This window comes from Equus przewalskii, chromosome 7, assembly GCF_037783145.1.
Source record: "Equus przewalskii isolate Varuska chromosome 7, EquPr2, whole genome shotgun sequence".
Taxonomy (NCBI): Eukaryota; Metazoa; Chordata; class Mammalia; order Perissodactyla; family Equidae; genus Equus; species Equus przewalskii.
The window spans coordinates 6,764,325-6,785,160 of NC_091837.1; the positions used below are offsets into that span (position 1 = coordinate 6,764,325).

Sequence of the window (20,836 nt, forward strand, 5' to 3'; positions counted from 1 at the left end):
TGTGGCCCTTCTGTGTGTGCGATGATGGTTGAGGCCACAGAGTAAGTCTGGAGCAGTTCACTTGATCAGACTGTTTTTGTCCTGGTTTTGTTTTCAGGCATAGTCGAGTGCAATGGTGGAGTGGCCGAAGAGGATGAGGTGGAGGTCATCCTCACACAGGAGCCTGCTGCTGATCAGGAAGTGCCAAGGGATGCTGTCTTGCCTGAGCAGTCCCCAGGAGAATTTGACTTTAATGAGTTCTTTAACCTTGATAAGGTGCCATGCTTGGCTTCGGTGAGTGTAGCAGCACACTTATAAATGTGGATGAAGCAATTGTATGGTTAAATTTGACCTGAGTCTTTAAGATACCTCTTTATTCTTTCTTTTTTCTTTCTTTTTTTTTTTTTTTGAGGAAGATTGGCCCTGAGCTAACATCTGTGCCCATCTTCCTCTACTTTATATGTGGCAGGCATGCCATAGCATGGCTTGATAAGCGGTGCGTAGGTCCGCACCTGGGATCCGAACCAGCAAACCCCAGGCCGCCGAAGCAGAGCGTGCGAACTTGACCACTTCGCCACCAGGCTGGCCCAAAGATACTTCTTTTTAAAGTATTATTTTGCTTGATTCTTTGGGGTTTTTGGCTTTTATTCTTAAATATTACTTGAATTTTTGTTGGCTTTGTTTTGAGAGGCTTAACAGAAATGACTGAGAATTCTGTACCAGTTAACTCTTTTTCCAGGCTGGTGGCATTGGACTAAGAATTTTTCAGATGTTTAAGAACATTGTCTACTTTTATTTTTAAGTAGTTAAGTGTATATTGTGGTGGAGGTGGATTTTTATAACTGGCGATTGGAATCATTCTGATCTGCATTTTTGAGAAGGCTGATTGTGAGGTGGTACCTTTGTGATGGGATGGTTCCAAAAACCTTTAGTGAAAAGGAACTTGGGATACTATCGGTGTTGCTGTTAAACTGTTGAAGTCTAGTCTTTCTTGACTTTTAAAGTAGAAACAGTAAGACATCCCAGATCTTCACTTGCTACCTGCCCTTGCTCTTATCTCCTGTCAGCCGTTTAAGGATTAATATAGTTTCATCACATTTTTGGAGAAAAGCTGTAACTGTGGCCTATGTACACAGAAATGAGGCTTTCTGTGGTTGCTGAAAGAGTACACAGAACTATGATGAAATGGAATTTTAAAAACCGTTTGACCTAAAGCATCTCTGCATTTCATATGCCTCATTTATAGCAGCAAATACAGTAAGTTTGAGCAGTCCTTTAGAATTGGTGGTTCATGGAAATTAACTTAAATGACTCTACTCCTTGACTGTAACTCCTTGTTTGATTGTTGCATGAACAGACATAACTGGGCACGACAGAGCAGGCAACCTTGGCCTGTCTCCTTTGTCTTTTGCCTGCCTTCCCAACCCCCAAAAGATGGCCACACACAACAGGTGAGCAGACACTGCGTAGCCCTGATAGGTACAGGGCCGCAGGTGAGTTCTAGGGCAGTACTTCTTAAATTCTCTGTGGTGAGGGGCCAGACTTTATTTCGACTCCATTGAGGACTGATACTTTAGTATAAAAGTACAAATGTCATAGCAATGCCAAGTTGCTATTAAAGTTTCTAAACACTTAGTCTCACTCTCTGAACTTAACTCCATGTGGACCAGCATGGTCCAAGACCACACTTGTCTATAGCACTGTTAGGAGCGTGTGAATTGCAGTTTCAAATCAACTGGCAACTGCATGGTTTTGTTCCATAAGTTCTAGCAGCAATTTTAATTGTAAGTCTCATAGCCAGATACCTCACTCAACCGTCAGCTAGCCAGTAGTCCTTTGCTCATTACAAGCAGAAGGATTGCATCCAGATGTAATTTATTTAACATAAAACTAAGTGGTTCTCTCAAATTGTTAGCTTTTGAGGGGACAGTAATTTTTTATTTTTTACACCAACTGTGTTTGGTGACTTTTGTTTTTTGCATTCTCTTAGAAGACAGGTGACAATCTTACTCTAAAAAATTTTCCCAGTAAAAGGTCAAAATTTAGAGGCCTGCATTTAGCTCCAAATGTGATCACCTGTGAAACTTACCAGCGTACCTAGGCAGAGGAAGAATTCAAAACTAAACTTTTAGTAACAGGTAACATGCATACGGTGCTATTGTTTTAGGCTTTACATATAGTAAGTCATTCAATCCTCACAAAACCCTTAGAAGTTAGATTCCTACTGTTTCCATTTTATAGGTGGGGAAACAGGCATAGAGAGGCTTAAATAACTTGCTCAAAGTTACGCAGCTAGTAAGTGGTGGAAAATGAATTCTAATTTATGGAGTTTCAGCTAAGAGTCTTTGCTCTTAATTCCCCACAACTATAATGCCTCTAAAGCATAAAAGGGAGGAAAAGGTACTCAGCACCATCTTATCCTTTGGCCCTCACCCTCAATCAAAACTTGGCTAATGCTGAGCAGGAGGTACTAGGCTAGGAATATCTCCATGTTTTTCACGGAGATACTGCTCATTAAGGTGTGTATTCTATAATAGCTTCACTTAAAAGCAAAACTGGAATCAGTGAAAACAGATGCTGTGATTGTGCTATATAACTACCTGAACTCGAATACAATGCTCAAAGAAAATGACCAGTCAATTGGGAAAAATAAGTAAGAACTATATAGGATTTGAATATCTATTGACAAATATTATATAAAGTGCTTGAAATAGTCCCTGACACTTAGCTCCACAGATGTTGGGTATTAATAGGTATAAACAGAATTATACCTATATCTGTAGGCTGTGTTTACTGGCACTGCAATACATTAGAAGTTCACAGCCACAAAAATCTACACAAACTGAAAATTTGGATCACGTGCAAATAATTTCAGTTAAATAAATAATTTAAAATAAGTATATTTTAGATAATGCAACTCTTACTACAATGCCTGACACTTAACAGGTCCTTAAGTATGTTGAATGCAGAAAAAGGAAATCAAAATGAAAATCCTAAACTATTTAGAATGATGAACAGGAACATGACATAGAAAAACCTTGGTGGTTTAATCAAAAGTATGCTCAGAAGAAGGCATATAGCCTTAAATGCCTTCATTAGAAATAAAAAAAAAAACTAGAGTGAAACAAATACAAACATACAGAAATTTCCATAAAAGTGAAAAGCAATAAAAGAAAAGCTTTGATCAGTAAAACCTAGTAATTGTCAAAGGGCAAAAATATTTCACAACATCTGTTTGATAATGAGAATAATAATTTGAATCTTAGGATATGACTTGTCTAAATGACCTTTGTTTGAAGGACTGGGCTAACAGTCATATAGGTTGTGTTAAAAAATGCTATTAAAGGGGCCGGCCCCGTGGCCGAGTGGTTAAGTTCACGCACTCCACCTTGGTGGCCCAGGGTCTCGCTGGTTCAGATCCTGGGCACAGACACGGCACTGCTCATCAAGCTACGCTGAGGTGGCATCCCACATGCCACAGTGAGAAGGGCACACAACTAAAAATATACAACTATGTACCAGGGGGCTTTGGGGGAGAAAAAGGAAAAATAAAAAATAAATTTTAAAAAATGCGATGAAAAATCTAATCTAGTAAGAACAGCTGAAGCATACCAGAATACAGTTCACAGGCTCCTCTTCCCGATCAGCTGATGGCTGACAAGGATGTAGCAGAGGATGTCTTGACTAGAAGTCAGAGCTATGGGTCCAGGTCTCCATTTCCTGTACCAAGGTGTTGGAGGGAGGTACTGCTGTTAGAGCATCACAGCTTGCTCTGTGGTGAAGATGACTCTCTAGATAAACTCTTAGGATTCTTTTCAGGTTTAAAATGCTTTAGTTTCTTGAAATTGGCATTTCCAGTAAATGTGTGTAAAAGTAACTTTGTTTCTATTTTTTATGTTTTAGCTATAAAACTTAGCTTCTCTAACAGAAAAAACGTTGGTCACTGATCAAAATATGGAAATTCTTTCTCAACACTTACTGTCATATTTTGAGAAAAGGTCCAGATACTTTATATTCCTGTCCTTTACTTTTTTCATGTTCCTCCTGTGTATCTTCTGACTTTTTTCCTATACAATATGATCAGAAGAAATAAAAGGATTAAAATGCAAAGCCGTTTTTGCTATTTGTAAAATTTCAAATTCTTTTCAATGTTAAAATATTTTTAGTAGCTGTAGCTCTTAGTTACTATTAAAATAATTCCTACTACTAAGGTGGTTGTATTTTGGAAACAATTACCAGTTTTCACAGACATCATTCATAATGCTCTTAATTGCAAAATTAGTGCACTTGAAAGTCAGTGTTATTTAAGGTCTGAATGTCTACACATGGAATGTGATTGAAACTGAATAATATCTCAGAAAATAGAAGTACCACAAGTAATAATCAAATTAGTGTCTTGAGTTAAAATCCCTTATTCTTACATTCAAGAGAAGTATTTTGTGGCTTAACTTGGGTATGTGTTTTGAGAGAATTCTTCCAGACAAGAATGAAAGAATAATTCTAACCTTCCACTGCTGAACGTTGACTGGAAACTGGGTTCAAGACTTCAGATGAAACGGTCACTAACTCTATCATCCATGTACCAGTTTTGGGAAAAATCTGTTTTCTGTTTATCATTGGTATAGAAGTGAAAGTTCATGCCTTTCAAGGATGTGCCACATTTTTTCTTTTCTAAATATTGATAAAACACTGCATAAAGTTAATTTGGATATTTAACTAGATTTATGATAGTGTAGAATTGAAAAGTTCATTTTTAAAAAAATGCTTAAATCTAGTTTTTAAGGATTGGTAATAGAAATTACTGTTATGAAATGGTGTTGAAATTATTTCTGATTGCAGTGCGTCATTTAATTGCCCTTATTATGAAACCGAAAACTGTGGAGGTCAGATTTAAAAGAAAAACACCTGAGGGGCCAGCCTGGTGGCACAGGGGTTAAGTGCGAATGTTCCGCTTGAGTGGCCTGGGGATCGCCAGTTCGGATCCCAGGTGTAGACATGGCACTGCTTGGCAAGCCATGCTGTGGCAGGCGTCCCACATATAAAGTAGAGGAAGATGAGCACAGATGTTAGCTCAGGGCCAGTTTTCCTCAGAAAAAAGAGGAGGATTGGCAGCAGTTAGCTCAGGGATAATCTTCCTCAAAAAAAAAAAGAAAAAAACACCTGCAAATTCCCCATTAAGTTCAAACAGATATTGGTGATCAGTTAAAAAGTTCATCTTTCACATTCTGACATTTTTTAAACTTTGACTTGGAATTATGATCTTTATGAGTTCTACATTTTAGCTTTGGGCTTCTGAAATTGTCGGCATTGAATTTTATGATGATCATTACAACCTTGAGAATGTCAAAATTTGAAACAAGGGTTTTCTTTTATCGGCTCTCCATATCTGATGTTTAGTTGAAGGCCGTTCGTTAGCTTGGCAATGGAACGCTTTACTCTCGTCCTGATTTTGAAACTATGTGCTCTGAGAACATTCGGTAGTTTATGGATTTTCTAATGAGGTAAAGGAAACCAAAACACTCTCTGTGGCACAGAGGTTTTGCTTTCCATGCTTAGAAAGTACATGGTTGCTTATGCCCAAGTTTGGGTTACTCAGAAATGACCCACGAGGGGAAGATGTTCAAATCCTAAATTCTGAAGGTGTTTACCTTCAGGTCAGCAGCATCAAAGGAAGTTTCAAAGTAAGTGACCCTTCCTTAAAATTTGAACCTTCTTGTCCTTTTCACCCAGAAACTATTATCTTAACTCCTTTTGTCTTTCCCTTTAGATGATAGAAGATGTTTTGGGAGAAGGCTCAGTTTCTGCCAGTCGGTTCAGTAGGTGGTTCTCTAACCCCAGCCGATCAGGAAGCCGATCCAGCAGTCTTGGGTCAACACCACATGAAGAACTGGAGAGACTGGCAGGTAAAGTGGCTTCAGATTCTGGCCTTGGATATAGGCCTGAGCTTTCTCTGTTTTGATTCATTCTGTATTCATTAGAACATTGGCATTAAAGGGTGTGTAAATACTGAAAAAAGTCTTCAATTTGTGTCCTTTTAATACTGTTGAAAATATGTTCCTGTGCTGTATTTGGACCAATTAATTATGAATATATTTACTTTAAATATTAGGTCTGGAGCAAGCCATCCTCTCTCCTGGACAGAACTCGGGGAATTATTTTGCTCCTATACCATTGGAAGACCATGCTGAAAATAAAGTGGATATTTTAGAAATGCTACAAAAAGCCAAAGTGGATTTAAAACCTCTTCTTTCCAGCCTTTCTGCAAATAAAGAAAAACTTAAAGAGAGCTGTAAGTGTTTGTTTAGATATTTGAAAAAGTTTTGATGCTAAGTCTTAAGGCAGTTGGTTCTAAGATTCTGCTGTTTCATCAGAAGGCAAATAGATGATGGGTTTTGTTTAGTGTTCTTCAAAAAGATGTTTTTATTAAACAATACCAGTTCTTTGAGAATCTGGTAGTTGGGAGGTCATGGGCCCCATAAGAACTTTTCCTCCAAGTCCTCCTCCTCACCTGGAGCCTGATTATAACACTCCAGTGAAAGCTGGAGTCCTCCCAAGCCTAATTTGGTAGCCCCTCAGACCTTTGCCCCAATCTGCCATGTTTTTGCTTAGGTTATAAGCCCTCAACAGAAAACCTTAGTAATTCATAACTATAGAACAGGTGGTAACCTTGTGATGTTGGGCTATCTGGGATTCCTGTCCTTGGTAAAAAGTCTCCAGAAGATTCATTATAAAAGGCGCTCCTGCAGGACGTGCAGCAGGATCCTGTCAAGTCTTAAAGCATAGCACCCAGTGGTTGTGGTCCCCCAGTTTCTAGCCTCTAAACATTTTAAGTTTAGTTTATGCCATCTCTTACTAAATATGCAATTACAGCCTTATTCCCACTGAGCAACCATGATTTTAAGTGTCTTCAATGTGTCAGTCTTTTCTGACAACCTCACGTGAACTGTGAAATAAATTATTCTCACTTTAACTTGGTAGCCAAAGAGAATTCCTACCACATGTTCCTCTGCTTGGCTTAACCTGTACTTTTTCAACCTTCCAGCGCATTCAGGGGTTGTGCTTTCAGTGGAAGAGGTAGAAGCAGGGCTCAAAGGCTTGAAGGTGGACCAGCAAGTGAAGAATTCGACTCCCTTCATGGCAGAACACTTAGAGGAGACCCTGAGTGCTGTAACCAGCAATCGACAGCTCAAAAAAGATGGAGATATGACTGCGTTCAACAAGCTAGTGAGCACCATGAAGGCAAGTGGGACTTTGCCTTCTCAGCCCAAAGTCAGCGTAAGTATTTGGCACAAACCCCAACCTTTTCTCCTTTTCCCTCTTTCTATCCCACTTCCCACCATAATAAATGGATTTTTAAAAAGGTATTCTGAGTAAGTTGGAAATTCTTCAGTAGTCATTTGGTCTGTGACGCTTTTGTGTGTTCTTTAATTATTGCTATGCTATTTGTTACTAGAAAAAGTAGGCTTGTGGTTAATCTCCGTATTGTGGGTGACAGCATAAAGACTGAGAGATGCAGATGTAACTTTATTAACTTTAAGTCACTGCTGAAAAAAAGTGTAAAAAATATCTTTTTGGATGAGCGCCAGAGAAAGTTTTGTTTATTCAGCTACTTAAGTTAAAATAACTTACTACATTTTTCTAGTAAAATCTTTCTTGTCACACCTTCTAATTACACCCAGATACCTGTGATTACCTGCTTTCTTGATTAGGCAGTTGGCAGTTGTACAAATCATTTGTGAAGTATCTGAGATGGATTTTTCAAGACAGTTGCCTTCTGTTAATTTACTAATAGAAAAAGCTGTGACTCCAAACTTGTAAAACACTTTTAGGCATGAAATTGGGTTACAAAGTAATTGCATGTCAGTAAATGCAAGTGTGTAGCATATACTGGTCTTTGTCATAACACCTTAGAGAGTGGTTCTCAGCCATGGCCTGTGTGTCAGTATTGCTATCCCTTGATGATACAAAGTGATAGGGGAAGCAGGGTAAATCTGAATAATAAAAACATAAACATAGACTTATTCTAGTTGCTAAATTCTAGCAAATTTACCAAACTGAGTTTTGCCTCTTGTTTTCTTCTGACACCTTTTTATCTGGGAACTACAAGTTAACGACGGTAGCAATAGCTGTTTGATATTGTGTCTTGTACCGAGGGAAGGCAGCTGATTTTTGGTGTTTATCTGACCAGCGGTTAGCAACAGAGATTCTGACAGAAGTGCTGTTGTTCCTGGCCTTACTGCTAGGACTGACTCACTCAGCACCATACCATGCCGGTTATAGGGGGATGTTTCTTGTAAACTGCTTTAGAGTTATTTCCATACAGAGAATTATTAAGTAGAAATGCTTTCAAAGGAGGACCAGATTGAGATTGCAAACTATCCTGTTTTCCTTTCTTGTTACCTTTGTGTCTTGGTGATTGAGTGCTGACTGCCGTGGTAAGGGTCGAATATTGTAAGTAGCTTCTTTCCTTTAGTGTGACTAAGAAATGCGAGCAGGGGATTCAACAGTTTACCTGAACATTTTGTTTCAGATATGATTCTAGGGTTTCATATTAACACAGTTGACCCTGAGTTGAGAATAACTGGTTTGATGTTAGGGTTTCAGTGCTCTGAAATATGTCTGGTTTCAGCCAAGGGAATGAGCCTCAAACACCTGCATAAAGGGATGGATGATATAATTCAAGTTGGTAGGCAAAGAGTAACACAAATTCGATCTAACCTACAAAAGAAAGCATCAAGGAGAGTAATGTAATAAAACACACCAGGTATTGTCCCGAATTATTGCTTGATTTACATGTTGAGTCATGGTCTGCTTCTAAAATCAACTCTTGAATTACTATGACTGTGTGTATCATGTATACTATTTCTGATCTGCCTCCATACATTTACGTTCAACCATATTGTTTCATACCCAAAATAGGGCATATTGGTTGAATCTAAACTCCATTTCAAATTGAATTGTAGACTCTCTCTTCCAAATATAGTAAGCCATGTAATATAAACCTGCCTATTTGTTTTTGTTAGATGGAATTAAATGACTCTTGAAGAGATCTCTTACTAAAATCATCTGTGGTCAATCCCAATTCCAAAACCAACAATAAAACACTTGGATATCTTTGGGCTATTTGTCATGCCCGAGGATATTGCTGTGGACCTTGGCAGCTCCATCTAGTACCAGAGAAAGCACTTCAGGCAGAGCTAAATGAGCACAAGGATGATGTCCTGAAGTGCAGGAGATAATGCAAGTTGGATACAAAACATAACTGCTGCTCATTAAAAGAGCAAAAATTGAAGGATTTGAATTTCACTTTGTATATGAGACCCATTTTGGAACAGCTTGTTTAAAAATCAAGATTAAATTTTCTAAAATATGAGACTCTGAAATATAACAGTTCTGGCCAAACTGGCATGTTGTTTACTAGGTTTTTAGTACCATCTGTGGTCTCTAAATCTTGTTAAAGATAGTAGTAGCCAAGGTTGTCTCAGAAATTAAAATCTAGGGTCCAGTCCTGTGGCTGAGTGGTTAAAGTTCTGTGCTCCACTTCAGTAGCCCAGGTTCGCTGGTTCAGATCTCAGGTGTGGACCTACTTCACTCATCAGCCATGCTGTGAAGGCATCCCACATACAAAATGGAGGAGGATTGGCCCAGATGTTAGCTCAGGGCTAATCTTCCTCAAGCAAAAAAAGAAATGTTATGAATTATTAAAATTTCCTACTTGTGGCTTCTTAGTAAGTAAGTGCTCCGCTGTTTCACCATGTTCCTTTTCTCTTTTGGTCACAGTGTTAGAAACAGTGAAAATGGACTAGAGTTACTACAGGGAGGAAAAGACCTTGTCTGAGGGTCTCTGAGTGGACTTTGCATGCACATGTGAAGATTCTTTTCATTCCCAGATCTTTGGGACCTGTGTGATGAGAGAGTGGTACATCATCCTGCTATTAAGTGCCATCTCCCTGGGGAATTTTTAATGCTTTCTTGTGGTCCCCAGTTAATCTGCAAGATAAGTATGTAAGAAGGTTAAAACCAGTTTTCCTTTGACTTTTTTTAGCGAAACCTTGAAAGCCATTTGATGTCCCCTGCTGAGATTCCAGGCCAGCCTGCCCCTAAGAACATCTTGCAGGTACTTCACAATCTTCTACCAAGGCCTCGGAGCCCTAAACAGTAGTCCTCTGAACTGGTTGTGTGTAGTGGTCCACCTTTGGGCCTTAGAGAATGATCCATGTTGCCTGGCAATCAAGGATATGATGTCGCTGCCTGACATAGTTCTGTATCACTGTTAATCTCAGTGTGGGGTTGGGGAAGTGGCTAAAAAAAATGACAAAGTCAGCCCTTGATTTCCAGTTTGCAGGTTTGTAATTTATATGAAAACTTAAAGTATCTACCTGTATTTGTAGCACTAATTTAAAGCAGATGTTGCCAGCTGAACATTCAGAGAAATGTATTGCACGTACGTGTGCCAAGTCCTTCAGTGGAGCATGATGGAGATTCATTGTTGACTTCCAAAAGTCAATCCATAGTCCCTAGCCTCTGGCAAGGACAAAGAACTAGGTTTATTCAGGAGGATTTGACTTTTCTGCCTTTAGGAACTTCTGGGTCCACCAGTTCAGAGACCTGCTTCTTCCAATCTTCTGAGTGGCCTTATGGGGAGCTTGGAGCCTACAACATCTTTACTGGGCCAAAGAGCACCCTCTCCTCCCTTGTCACAGGTGTTTCAAACGCGAGCAGCTTCAGCAGATTACCTTCGTCCTAGAATACCATCACCAATTGGTAAATACTCTTGTGTATCGATGTCTGTCCATCTCCCCTCCCTGCCACACAAAGGTCTGTCCCCTAGAACTGGCAAAGTCTTCTTCATGGATATCCTTGAAGGGTTTAAAAAGAAATGTGAATTTATCATACTTTTTTCATGGAGTGGTGGGGACGCAAATGTGGAATATAGTTTATTATCCAGCTGCCCTTCTAGATAAATATGCTCATGTTATAGTCTTTTGTTTTTTTCTTTCTCTTGAGATTGATCTAAATTGGATCCAGCTCGTTAGTCTTCTTCCTTATTTTGATAATTTAATCCAAAAAGTTAATTTGGCTTCCTAGGTTTTTCCTAGATAGAAGAGAAGTCAAGAGTTAGTGGCTCTCTACCAACCAGATGAAGTTGGTACACAATCAGCTGTGAGGTCTTGTGGCTAATTCAGAATGTAAATGGAAAAACCACTTTCAGAAAGCTGTCTTAGCAAAGTGTTAGGCAGAATCTCATAGTGTCCCTGCCCCCCTGGACTACTTTAGGCTGCTGGCCACTCTGGCCCCTGCCTGTCATACCTTGAGAGGAAGTTTTTGTAATCTTCTTTCCACATCTAGTGAGATAGAATGGCAAGAGTGTGAACCTCAGAGCACTGACCTCTGCTTTGGTATCAGCTAGTTTTGTGATAAGGGGTCAAATCACTGGTTCTTCTCTCCTGGATAGAGTCAGCTCTGAAAGGGACAAAGCTGACAGCTTAGTGGGGAAGATGGATGCACCAGCAATTTGAGTCATTGAATGTGCTCTGATTAAGGTTCACTAGCCCACTGTGGGTGCAAAGAAGAAGAGGGGAGGGACATCATCAGCCCAGGAAGTCAGTACTTCCAGAAAGAGACGGTGTTCAACAAGGAGCAGCATGCATTAGTTATAATGCCTCTCTGATGGACGTGTGCTTCTTGACGCTCACTGATAACTGTAACTTCCCAACAGGTTTCACATCAGGACCACAGCAGCTACTCGGAGATCCATTCCAAGGCATGCGCAAGCCCATGAGCCCTGTCACAGCCCAGGTCCGGCTGAGCTCTTTCTCAAACTCAATCTGTAGCTTGCTTTTCACCCTTATTGTTGCTTCTGGGATAGAGAGTTAAATTGCTGCAATGCTTGGAAGTGGTTTTGAACTATAATTCAAGCTCAGGGAAGGTTAAAAAATTGGTGAACAATTGAAGTCATACTTAAATAGTTAAAATCTTGTTCAGTGGATGGCAGCACAATTTAGTTAGGTTTGCAGTATCTAATCTGTCTCAGCTGCTGTTTAAACATACCTTTCTAAGAGAGTGCAGAGAGACATTTGTACAAAAGTTCATTGACTGTCCTCGTTCTTCTGCTGATCCTCCTCTGCCACTTCTGTTCAGCAGATGAACCAGCTAGAATTGCAACAGGCAGCTTTGGAGGGGCTGGCCCTACCACATGACCTTGCAGTGCAGGCAGCAAACTTTTACCAGCCTGGTTTTGGCAAACCACAGGTAGACAGAACCAGGGATGGATTCAGAAACAGGTAAGTTACTAATCCTACCTTTGTGGGGATTTGCAAATTAGTTTTCCTCAGATTAGCAGATCAGTTATCCACAGTGTGATTCTGTTCACACTGATATGTTATACAATCTGTGATGAGAATTCTCTCTCACTCCAAATGGTCAGTAGAGGAAAATAACATGATTGAATTCTACTGCAGGGGCATAGATTTCTTATCCTGTATAATTTTATTTATATTCTCGATTTAAAGGATTTGTTTTTACAAATGTAACTAGCATAACTCCTTATTTGCAGTTGTGCTTATGAGATGATGAAAAGTAAAACTCTACCTGGCTTCTTCCCCAGCAGATTCCTTGTTGAGTTATCAAACTGTCCCTTGATGCAGGTTTGTTGATCAAGGAGCTGATGGGTCCTCTTTTTGGTCAGAGCTGTTAACAAATGATTACTGGCTTCACTCTCCTCCTGTTCTTTTCGCTAGTTGCAACAAGTAATGAAATGAACCATAAGATAGAGGAGAAAGAGGTAGCCATATTGTTTTTTGTTGTAAAATAAAACAGATACAGAAAACTGCATTGAACAAATGTCTGGCTTATTATAAGGCAAACTCGCTTGTTAACTACCCATGTGCCCTGTCCCAATGACATCCCTTTTCTCCCCCAGAAATGACCACTGTCCAGCCTTTAGGAGTAATCACCACCTTCATTTTTTGGGTTTTATCACCTAAATGTAGATCCCTGAACCACTACAGTTTAGTCCTGCCCATATTGTACTTGGTAATTAAGAAGTATTTGTTTTGACACGATTCTTAAAATCACGATATCAGTGTCTCAATGTTTTGCTCCATCTGGTTTTATACATTGACACTTTCAGAAAACATTGAGACCAGTAGGTACCCTGTACCTATGCATGAATGCATCCTATCTATAGTAGCCCTCAGCCTAAACAGAGAGCTCACAACTGGTCTGCTGAGCTCCCGTCACTGGATTTCTGTCTATAATATAATGTAGTTACCTAATATTCATTGACATGATTTGTTGACTTTCAAAGCACTGCTGATATCCAGAACTTTATTTGCTCTTGGCAACAACCTTGTGAGGTAGATGGAGTAAATAACTGCCTTTTACAGATATAGAAACTTAGGTTTTTAAAATGTGACCTACTAAAAACTAGCAAGGAGATGCAAGTCAGTGTAGTGGAGCCTTCATATTTTGGATCAAATGTCAGCCCCTCAGATCCTGCCTGAACACCCTATAAGTTGTGTCCCCCAACAGACATGACTTTCTCCTTGCCTTGCTTTATTTTTTTATTGTACTTATCATCTAGCACACCATTTACTTTTTTTCTGTCTCCCATAGTAACCCCTCTCTAGCCTGCACCACAAGAATATAACGAGGCCAGAGATTTGTCTGTTTGGTTTACTGCTGTATCCCCAGCACCTCAAACAGTGTCTAGCACATAGTAGTTGCTCAGATATGTTTATCAGAAGGAATAAGTGATAGGTCATGTGGAACCACCAGATTTGGGGTTTACTTCTTAGTCACTCCGAATACTACTGATCTGTCTCTCCCCTCATTGTCATACTCAGAGTCTCAGCGTGACAGCACTGAGGCTTGCCTGGTACACACTGGAAAGAAGCCGTGGGTTTAGAATTCCCATCTGTTTATATGAGTCAGAGAAGTTCCAGAATCACTGACTGTACTTGGGCTTTGGCTTTTGTGGTACAAGGTCTGACATGGCTGAAATGCAGTGAAGCCTTCATTAGCTAGTGAGCTCACATAATTCATTCTTCTCTCAGCCTGTTTACATCTTCATCAGCTGGTTCCTGTTTTCTTCCAAGTTAAGGGAGAATGAGTAGAAGTTCTGGGGAGAGAAGGGAGGTGTGTTCTTTTAAACTTTATTTGGGAGGCCTGTGATCAACCTTGTGTCTAGACCAGGAGTGATGGAGAGTACCACATGTAACTGGGTGTTAAAATAGCTGAGACTCTTGGCACTCTATCTGATTTGAACCAGTGTCTCACAGAGCTTCAGTTCTATGCAGGCACTTTGCTTGTCAGTGTTGCCTACCGTTTGGCACACAGAATGAAGGCCCTCCCTAGCCTCCGTCACTGCTATAGTCTGCAAGAAACTATACACCTTCCCTGGATATTCCTGCATTCCCAAGGCCTTCCCAAGGCCCTGTACTTGTTCCTTCTACCTGAATCATTGTTCTCCGTCTTGTAGCTTCTCATTGGTCACACCCAATTGAATGCAGTTCCTTCCCAGAGTCCCTTCAGTTAGGAGTATCCTGTCATTCCTTCTACCCCTCATTTTCCCATTAGACCTTGTTGGTACTTACTATCTACATGCCTTGGTTTGCCCTAGGTTACTAAGTGTCTCCCCCACTAGACTTACAAGTCCGAGGACCATGTTTTGTTAGGCTTTTGTCTTCCCTCAGAACTTAACATGTGGTTTTGCATATATTAGGCACTTATTACATGCATGGGAAATTGAATTGGATAAGGGAAACGGGATGTTAAAGTCCGAGGGTGGTCTTGAGTATTATGTGGTTTTAGGACTTGGAGTTTGAGCAACTTGGGGCTCACACTGATACTTGGTTTGTTCACAGGCAACAGCGAGTGACCAAGTCACCAGCACCCGTGCACCGAGGGAATTCCTCTTCCCCTGCCCCCGCTGCCTCCATCACAAGCATGGTGAGTGACCTTTGCCTTTGTGAATGACTTCTAGGCTTCTCCCCCTGTGGTTGTGCCTGTGTTGTATCACGGTACACCCTTAAATTGTTCTTGAGTGCCTTCCACGGGAATAACTGATTTAATAATCCTTCACACCTGCCTATTTATTAGGTCTTCCCCTTTCAGGATAGTCTCTTAGGATTCTAGTGAAGCCCCAACATTGGGCAAAGTGTGTTCCAGCAGATCTAAAGTATAGACCAGAGTACACAGGAGATACAGTGTGTTCAAACAAATGAACAGTGGGGGTGGGGGTGGAGACATGGACAGACTGGTAAAAGACAGGAGGTGAAGCGAATGGGCTAACTGGGGTCAGACCATGGGGAGTCCAGTGAAAGATGGTGGGGAGTTCACAAATTCAGATTTGTATCTCAATGCTATGAATTAAGGCTGGACAGAGGGGTTTGCTTATTTGTGGTGACAAATCTAGGTTTACAACTGACTCGTTTACCAGCATTATTTTTTTTTTAAGTTTCATTCCCCATACACCTTTATCACCTAGTTAGAGCTGATAGACAAGGGGAAGAAAGTATTACTCTGTGCTTCAGGACTCCAGGTGGGTCTTTGCACAAAGCACCTTGAAGGCAGCATTTAAAAGGAGCTTTTCTGTTCATACTTCATGCCCTGTTACCTGCCATCAAGAATTTGAGGTGGTTTAATGAGAAAAGTCATATACATAATAATTCAAGGCAGGGGGCTGGCCCTGTGGCTGAGTAGTTAAGTTCACGTGCTCTGCTTTGGCAGCCCAGGGTTCACTGGTTCAGATCCTGGGCATGGACTTACACACCACTCATTAAGCCATGCTGTGGCAGCATCCCACGTAGAAGAACTAGAGTGACCTAACAACTATGATATACAACTATGTGCTGGGGCTGTGGGGTGGGGGGGAGGAAAAAAGGGGGAAGATTGGCAACAGATACTAGCTCAAGGCCAATCTTCCTCACCAAAAAAATAGTACAAATTGACAGGAGGCGGAAACAAATGACCTCAAATGGTGAGTCGTAAGGACTGAGGAGACTATTATGATAATTAGGATTTCTGGTAGCCAACTTAAGATGGGAAATATTAGGGGCCAGCCCAGTGACGCAGTGGTTAAGTTCACACATTCTGCTTTTGCAGCCCGGGGTTCGCTAATTCGGATCCCAGGTGCAGACATGGCACCAATTGGCACACCATGCTGGTAGGCGTCCCACATATAAAGGAGAGGAAGATGGGCACAGATGTTAGCTCAGGACCTGTCTTCCTCAGGAAAAAGAGGAGGATTGGCAGCAGTTAGCTCAGGGCTAATCTTCCAAAAAAAAAAAAAAAAAGATGGGAAATATTAGGAATACAGGGAAATTTAGGTTCTGAGGTTGCCTCTGAAATGTCCTTTCCCAGATGGAAGGTCTATTACTCCAGGGTATACTTCTGGCAATGTTCTTCCCCTCTTTCTGGCCCAAGCTGGGGAAGTGGCTAAAGTGGAGGCTGCACAGGCAGGTCCCTATCACCACCCACACGGGTAGGTTGAAGTTCTGTGCTTTAACTACCTTTGTGCTAGAACTAAAGCTAGGTTTTGATGAAAGTGAGTTGTGAGCAAGGGGTGATGCACTTGGGACACCACCTGTTTGGCCCACCCTGTTTCTTTTCCTCCTGCAACTAGAGACAGAAATGTGGGAGTTGGCCTCTGCCATGTGTGGCCAATAAAGGGACTCTGCAGCTTGTTGAATAGTTTGTCCAGTTAAGCCTGCCTTGATTAGGGAAAAGCATTTAGAGAATGTGCTAATACTAATTGTTTTTCTCTGCAGCTTTCTCCTTCCTTTACCCCTACCTCAGTGATTCGTAAGATGTACGAGAGCAAAGAGAAAAGCAAGGAGGAGCCAGCATCTGGAAAAGCAGCTCTTGGTGACAATAAAGAGGACATTCAGAAGGCCAGTGAAGGTACTGCAGAGTTATACTGCCCAAGAAAGTATGTGACAGAGAGAGTATGGGCCTGAGTGCTGACCAGCCTCACCTGATTCTCTGCAAAGCCCTGGGCAAGACCCTGGGCTGCTCTGGACCACAGTTCTGTGTCTGACAGAAGGGTTGGACCAGCTCACAGTCGCTTAGCCACTTGAAATGCTGACCAATCTAATAGTGGTATGAGTGCTAGCATTAGGAAGAATAACCTTTAGTTTAGGGTCCTTATTTAGGCTTCAAAGTTGAATTATTGGTACATTTATTTGGCAGATTAATATAGTTCAACCAGTAGTACTTCTAAAAGGTTCTCTCCAGTCTGTGGTCACTGGAGAGAACTCCAATGGGTGAAGCATATAGGAGGTGTGGAGAGCCTTTTAAAAGTATATAGGGTATGTGATGGGCCAGCCCCGGTGGCCTAGTGGTTAAGTTTGGCACAGACTTATACCATTTGACTGTTAGCAGCCAGGCTGTGGCAGCAGCCCAGATGAAAAAGAAAAGAGATTTTTTGGCAACAGATATTAGCTCAGGGTGAATCTTCCTGAGCAAAAAAAAAAAAAAAAAAAAGAGTATATAGAAAATGTGAGAGAGGCTTTGGGATTAAGGACACTTGGGATTGTTAAGGACATGGTGAAACAAATTCTCCTAAATTAGGTTTACACAGGTCTAGAGTATTGATCTGAGAGCTTTTTGCCCAAGAGAAAGCTTCTGAGGGAAACAGAAGGAAATCCTGTTGGTCCAATTAAAATTTTAGGCCACTCTGATTTCTTCACCAGACTGTATTTGCTGTTTCAACTTTCTGTTCTGATGGATTTGCATAATTTTACTCACTTGATTTTTAATCCCAAGCAGCTGACTAGGATGAGACTCGTTCCCACAGGGATCCAGACCACAGCTATATGGGCAGAGCAAGGTGGCCAACTGAGTTAAACCACCAGACCTGACATGTCAGGTCACTTGCCCATAGCTATTCCTGGGTTGGGAGGATTATAAGAATAAAGACATGGGCTTTTTAGAGTTACGTCATGTATAACTTCAGAGCTTTTGGTCTTTTGGAGTGTAGCAAAAATAGACTCTGTTACAGAAAGGTGTTGCAAAACTGAAAAACTTCAGGTCTGGTCTCAGCTCTCTCCCTAACTATCCCTGTGACCTTGACTGAGTCTGTTCATAAGGCAAAGTGATAGTCCCTAGGATGCAATTCTCTGATTTGTTTAGGGGCTCAAATAAGGATTGTGAGCTTTTAAGAAATGAGATTTGCCGGATCATTGGGAGGACAAAGTGTTTGGGAGAAGATTGCCAATACTAAAATATTCTTTGTCTCAATCCTTATAGAGAACCTCCTGTCATCCAACTCTGTGCCCAATGTTGATCGAGACGCTTCTCCCATCACAAATCCCAAACTGTCAACGTTGCAGCGGTCTTCATGTTCGACCCCGCTATCCCAGACCAACCGTTACACCAAAGAACAAGATTATCGACCTAAAGCAACTGGAAGAAAAACACCCACCTTGGCAACCCCAGTTCCAGGAACACCTTTTCTCCGCCCTATCCACCAAGTTCCTCTTGTCCCCCATGTCCCAATCGTTCGGCCTGCTCATCAGCTTCACCCAGGGTTGGTCCAAAGGATGCTGGCCCAGGGAGTACATCCACAGCATCTTCCAAGTTTGCTGCAAGCTGGTGAGTTTCTGACCTGGCATGACAACAGTTGCTAAAACTGATGAAGTGCTATACTGTGAGAGGTTTTCATCCCTAGAAAGATGTTACTAGACCTTTATATCTCACTGATGAGCAGTGGATCCAATCTAATCTATCCTCCCTTAGTCCTTTAAAAGATTAGGAACCTAGCTTGAGCATTCTTTATTCTTAATTAACTTTCAGATCAGTAAAACTGTAAGTCAAGCTTGAAAATCTCCAAGTAGATTAAGATAACTTCTCACTAGTTTCTTTTTTCTGCCAAACAGGTGTGCTTCCTGCTGGGATGGACCTGACTCACTTACAGGGAATATCTGGCCCAATCCTGGGTCAACCCTTTTACCCTTTACCTGCCGCTAGTCACCCTCTCCTAAACCCTCGTCCTGGGACACCTCTGCATCTGGCAATGATGCAACAGCAGCTGCAGCGCTCAGGTAGGTTTAGGAATGGGCCAAGTGAGCTGAGGATGGGCTGCACAGGCTTAAAGCTTTTGGACCAGTTTCCAGGGGAGGGGAATTGACACTGATGATTCATTCTTTAATTTATCCTAGCAAGATTGGGATAAGGGTGTAACCAGAGAATAGGATGAAGTAAACCAACCTCTATGGTATGTGGAATTCCTGTTCCTGTAAAGATGGGGGGAGAGCCAAGTTTGCTCTGACATTTTTTGTGCTTTGCCTCTTAGGAGAGGCGGCCAAGAATCCTTCCGACAGAGGTTCAGCATATGGACTGCCCAGAGTAGACACCCTCTGACCAGCTAATGTTAGTGCTTCTGTGATGTGGCTGCTTGCTATGGGAAGTAGTGGTTATGTCGTCTAGGATGGGTTCTCAATATGGATGGCTTCTGAATAGCTCAGCTTTCCAAGGTGTTACTGTCTTCTGGCATTTTGCAAAGGAATTTCCTACAGAAGCCCTATGTGAATTATCTGGTAAAGAAGTCTGTTTGGACTTGTATGCATAGAGTTTGAGTGAAGCAGGGCCTGATATAGGACTACTTTTCCCCTGATACTCTGAATGATAATCCTTCCTTCCTATCCCCACAGTTCTTCATCCTCCAGGCTCTGGTTCCCAGGCAGCAGCTGTCAGCGTTCAGACGACCCCTCAGAGTGTGCCCAGCCGGTCAGGCCTGCCCCATATGCACTCCCAGTTGGAGCACCGCCCCAACCAGAGGAGCAGCTCCCCGGTGGGCCTTGCCAAATGGTTTGGCTCAGATGTGCTACAGCAGCCCCTGCCCTCCATGCCTGCCAAAGTCATCAGTGTAGATGAATTGGAATACCGACAGTGAGCAGGGCAGGCAGGCTCACCTAAGCCTAGACCCATGGTGGCACCTGGACAGGATTTCTGCTCCCTCATCTCGGGTTGGTTTACGGGCTTTTACTTTGGAGCATTCTGTGCGAAGCTCTTGGGGGTGCCCAGGCACCTGGTGTGGTCTGCATTATGACAGCAGGATCTTAACCAATCGAGTGGAGTCTAAATACAGGATGCACAGTATGGTCAATCCTGGAAACAGTCTTTTTTTGTAAGATATGTGAATGAAGTGTTGGTGTCACCAAGAGGTGGCACCTAAGGGTTCTGAGGAAATAAATGTATAGACCCTTATGTACAGACCTGTGTATAAACAACTTTTGTATATACATATAGGATAGCTTTTTTGAACTTATACAGCTGTACATAAAAGTAGCTGATATTAGTTAAGCCTGTGTCAACAGTTTGGATTTTTTTCACTTGTACATTTGGGACTTTTTCTTTGGTTGATTAAAGTTGCATATGCTAAGTGTGTGAATGAAGTGAATGGCATTGCTGTGTTTATTTCTTCTGAATCCCTTCCTCCTCGTTTCCAACCAGCTGTCCAGTGAGGCTCAGTAGGTTCCTTGAGGGAAATAATCTGATGTTTTTTCTTTAAAACTCATGGAACTGAACTCGTATCTCATCTAGAAGGAGGAAGTTATGGTCTTCTTTCTTGAGTCTTAAAGACCCCAGTGGGCCAGTTTACTGGCTGGGCTGACCCAATATGTAGCCTTACAGCTAATACTAGATTATAGAATGCACTTTGTAAGATTAAACCCACCTAGTGAAAACAGTTCATTAGGTAATCATGTATATGGTATTTTCTCCAAAACAAATCTACATTTACTGGGGCAGAAGTTAGTAGTTAGTTGGCATCCTGTTCTCCAGCTCAGAGTCCCCTATAGGGAAAAATGGGGCCTCAGAGTTCTGATTTAATCCATTAAAATCTAATTTTTTC

The 20,836-nt window shown here is 41.5% G+C and overlaps 1 protein-coding gene across 13 annotated transcripts in view; it reads left to right on the top strand.

The window, feature by feature from the left end:
- EIF4ENIF1 (eukaryotic translation initiation factor 4E nuclear import factor 1) overlaps positions 1-20,378 on the top strand; it is a 44,725-nt gene extending 24,347 nt beyond the window's left edge. For 4 of the 13 annotated variants that reach the window (XM_070628463.1, XM_070628473.1, XM_070628462.1 and 1 more), the window contains exons 7-19: positions 98-273; positions 5,747-5,882; positions 6,089-6,268; positions 7,022-7,254; positions 10,025-10,096; positions 10,560-10,743; positions 11,699-11,778; positions 12,121-12,263; positions 14,847-14,931; positions 16,752-16,884; positions 18,232-18,576; positions 18,861-19,025; positions 19,635-20,378. In XM_070628463.1, the coding sequence (XP_070484564.1) occupies positions 98-273; positions 5,747-5,882; positions 6,089-6,268; positions 7,022-7,254; positions 10,025-10,096; positions 10,560-10,743; positions 11,699-11,778; positions 12,121-12,263; positions 14,847-14,931; positions 16,752-16,884; positions 18,232-18,576; positions 18,861-19,025; positions 19,635-19,876 (2,174 nt within the window). In that variant the 3' untranslated portion in view covers positions 19,877-20,378. The remainder of the gene's footprint in view (positions 1-97; positions 274-5,746; positions 5,883-6,088; positions 6,269-7,021; positions 7,255-10,024; positions 10,097-10,559; positions 10,744-11,698; positions 11,779-12,120; positions 12,264-14,846; positions 14,932-16,751; positions 16,885-18,231; positions 18,577-18,860; positions 19,026-19,634) is intronic. The other 9 variants (XM_070628466.1, XM_070628464.1, XM_070628467.1 and 6 more) reach the window with 3 other exon arrangements.
- The last annotated feature ends 458 nt before the right edge of the window (positions 20,379-20,836 follow it).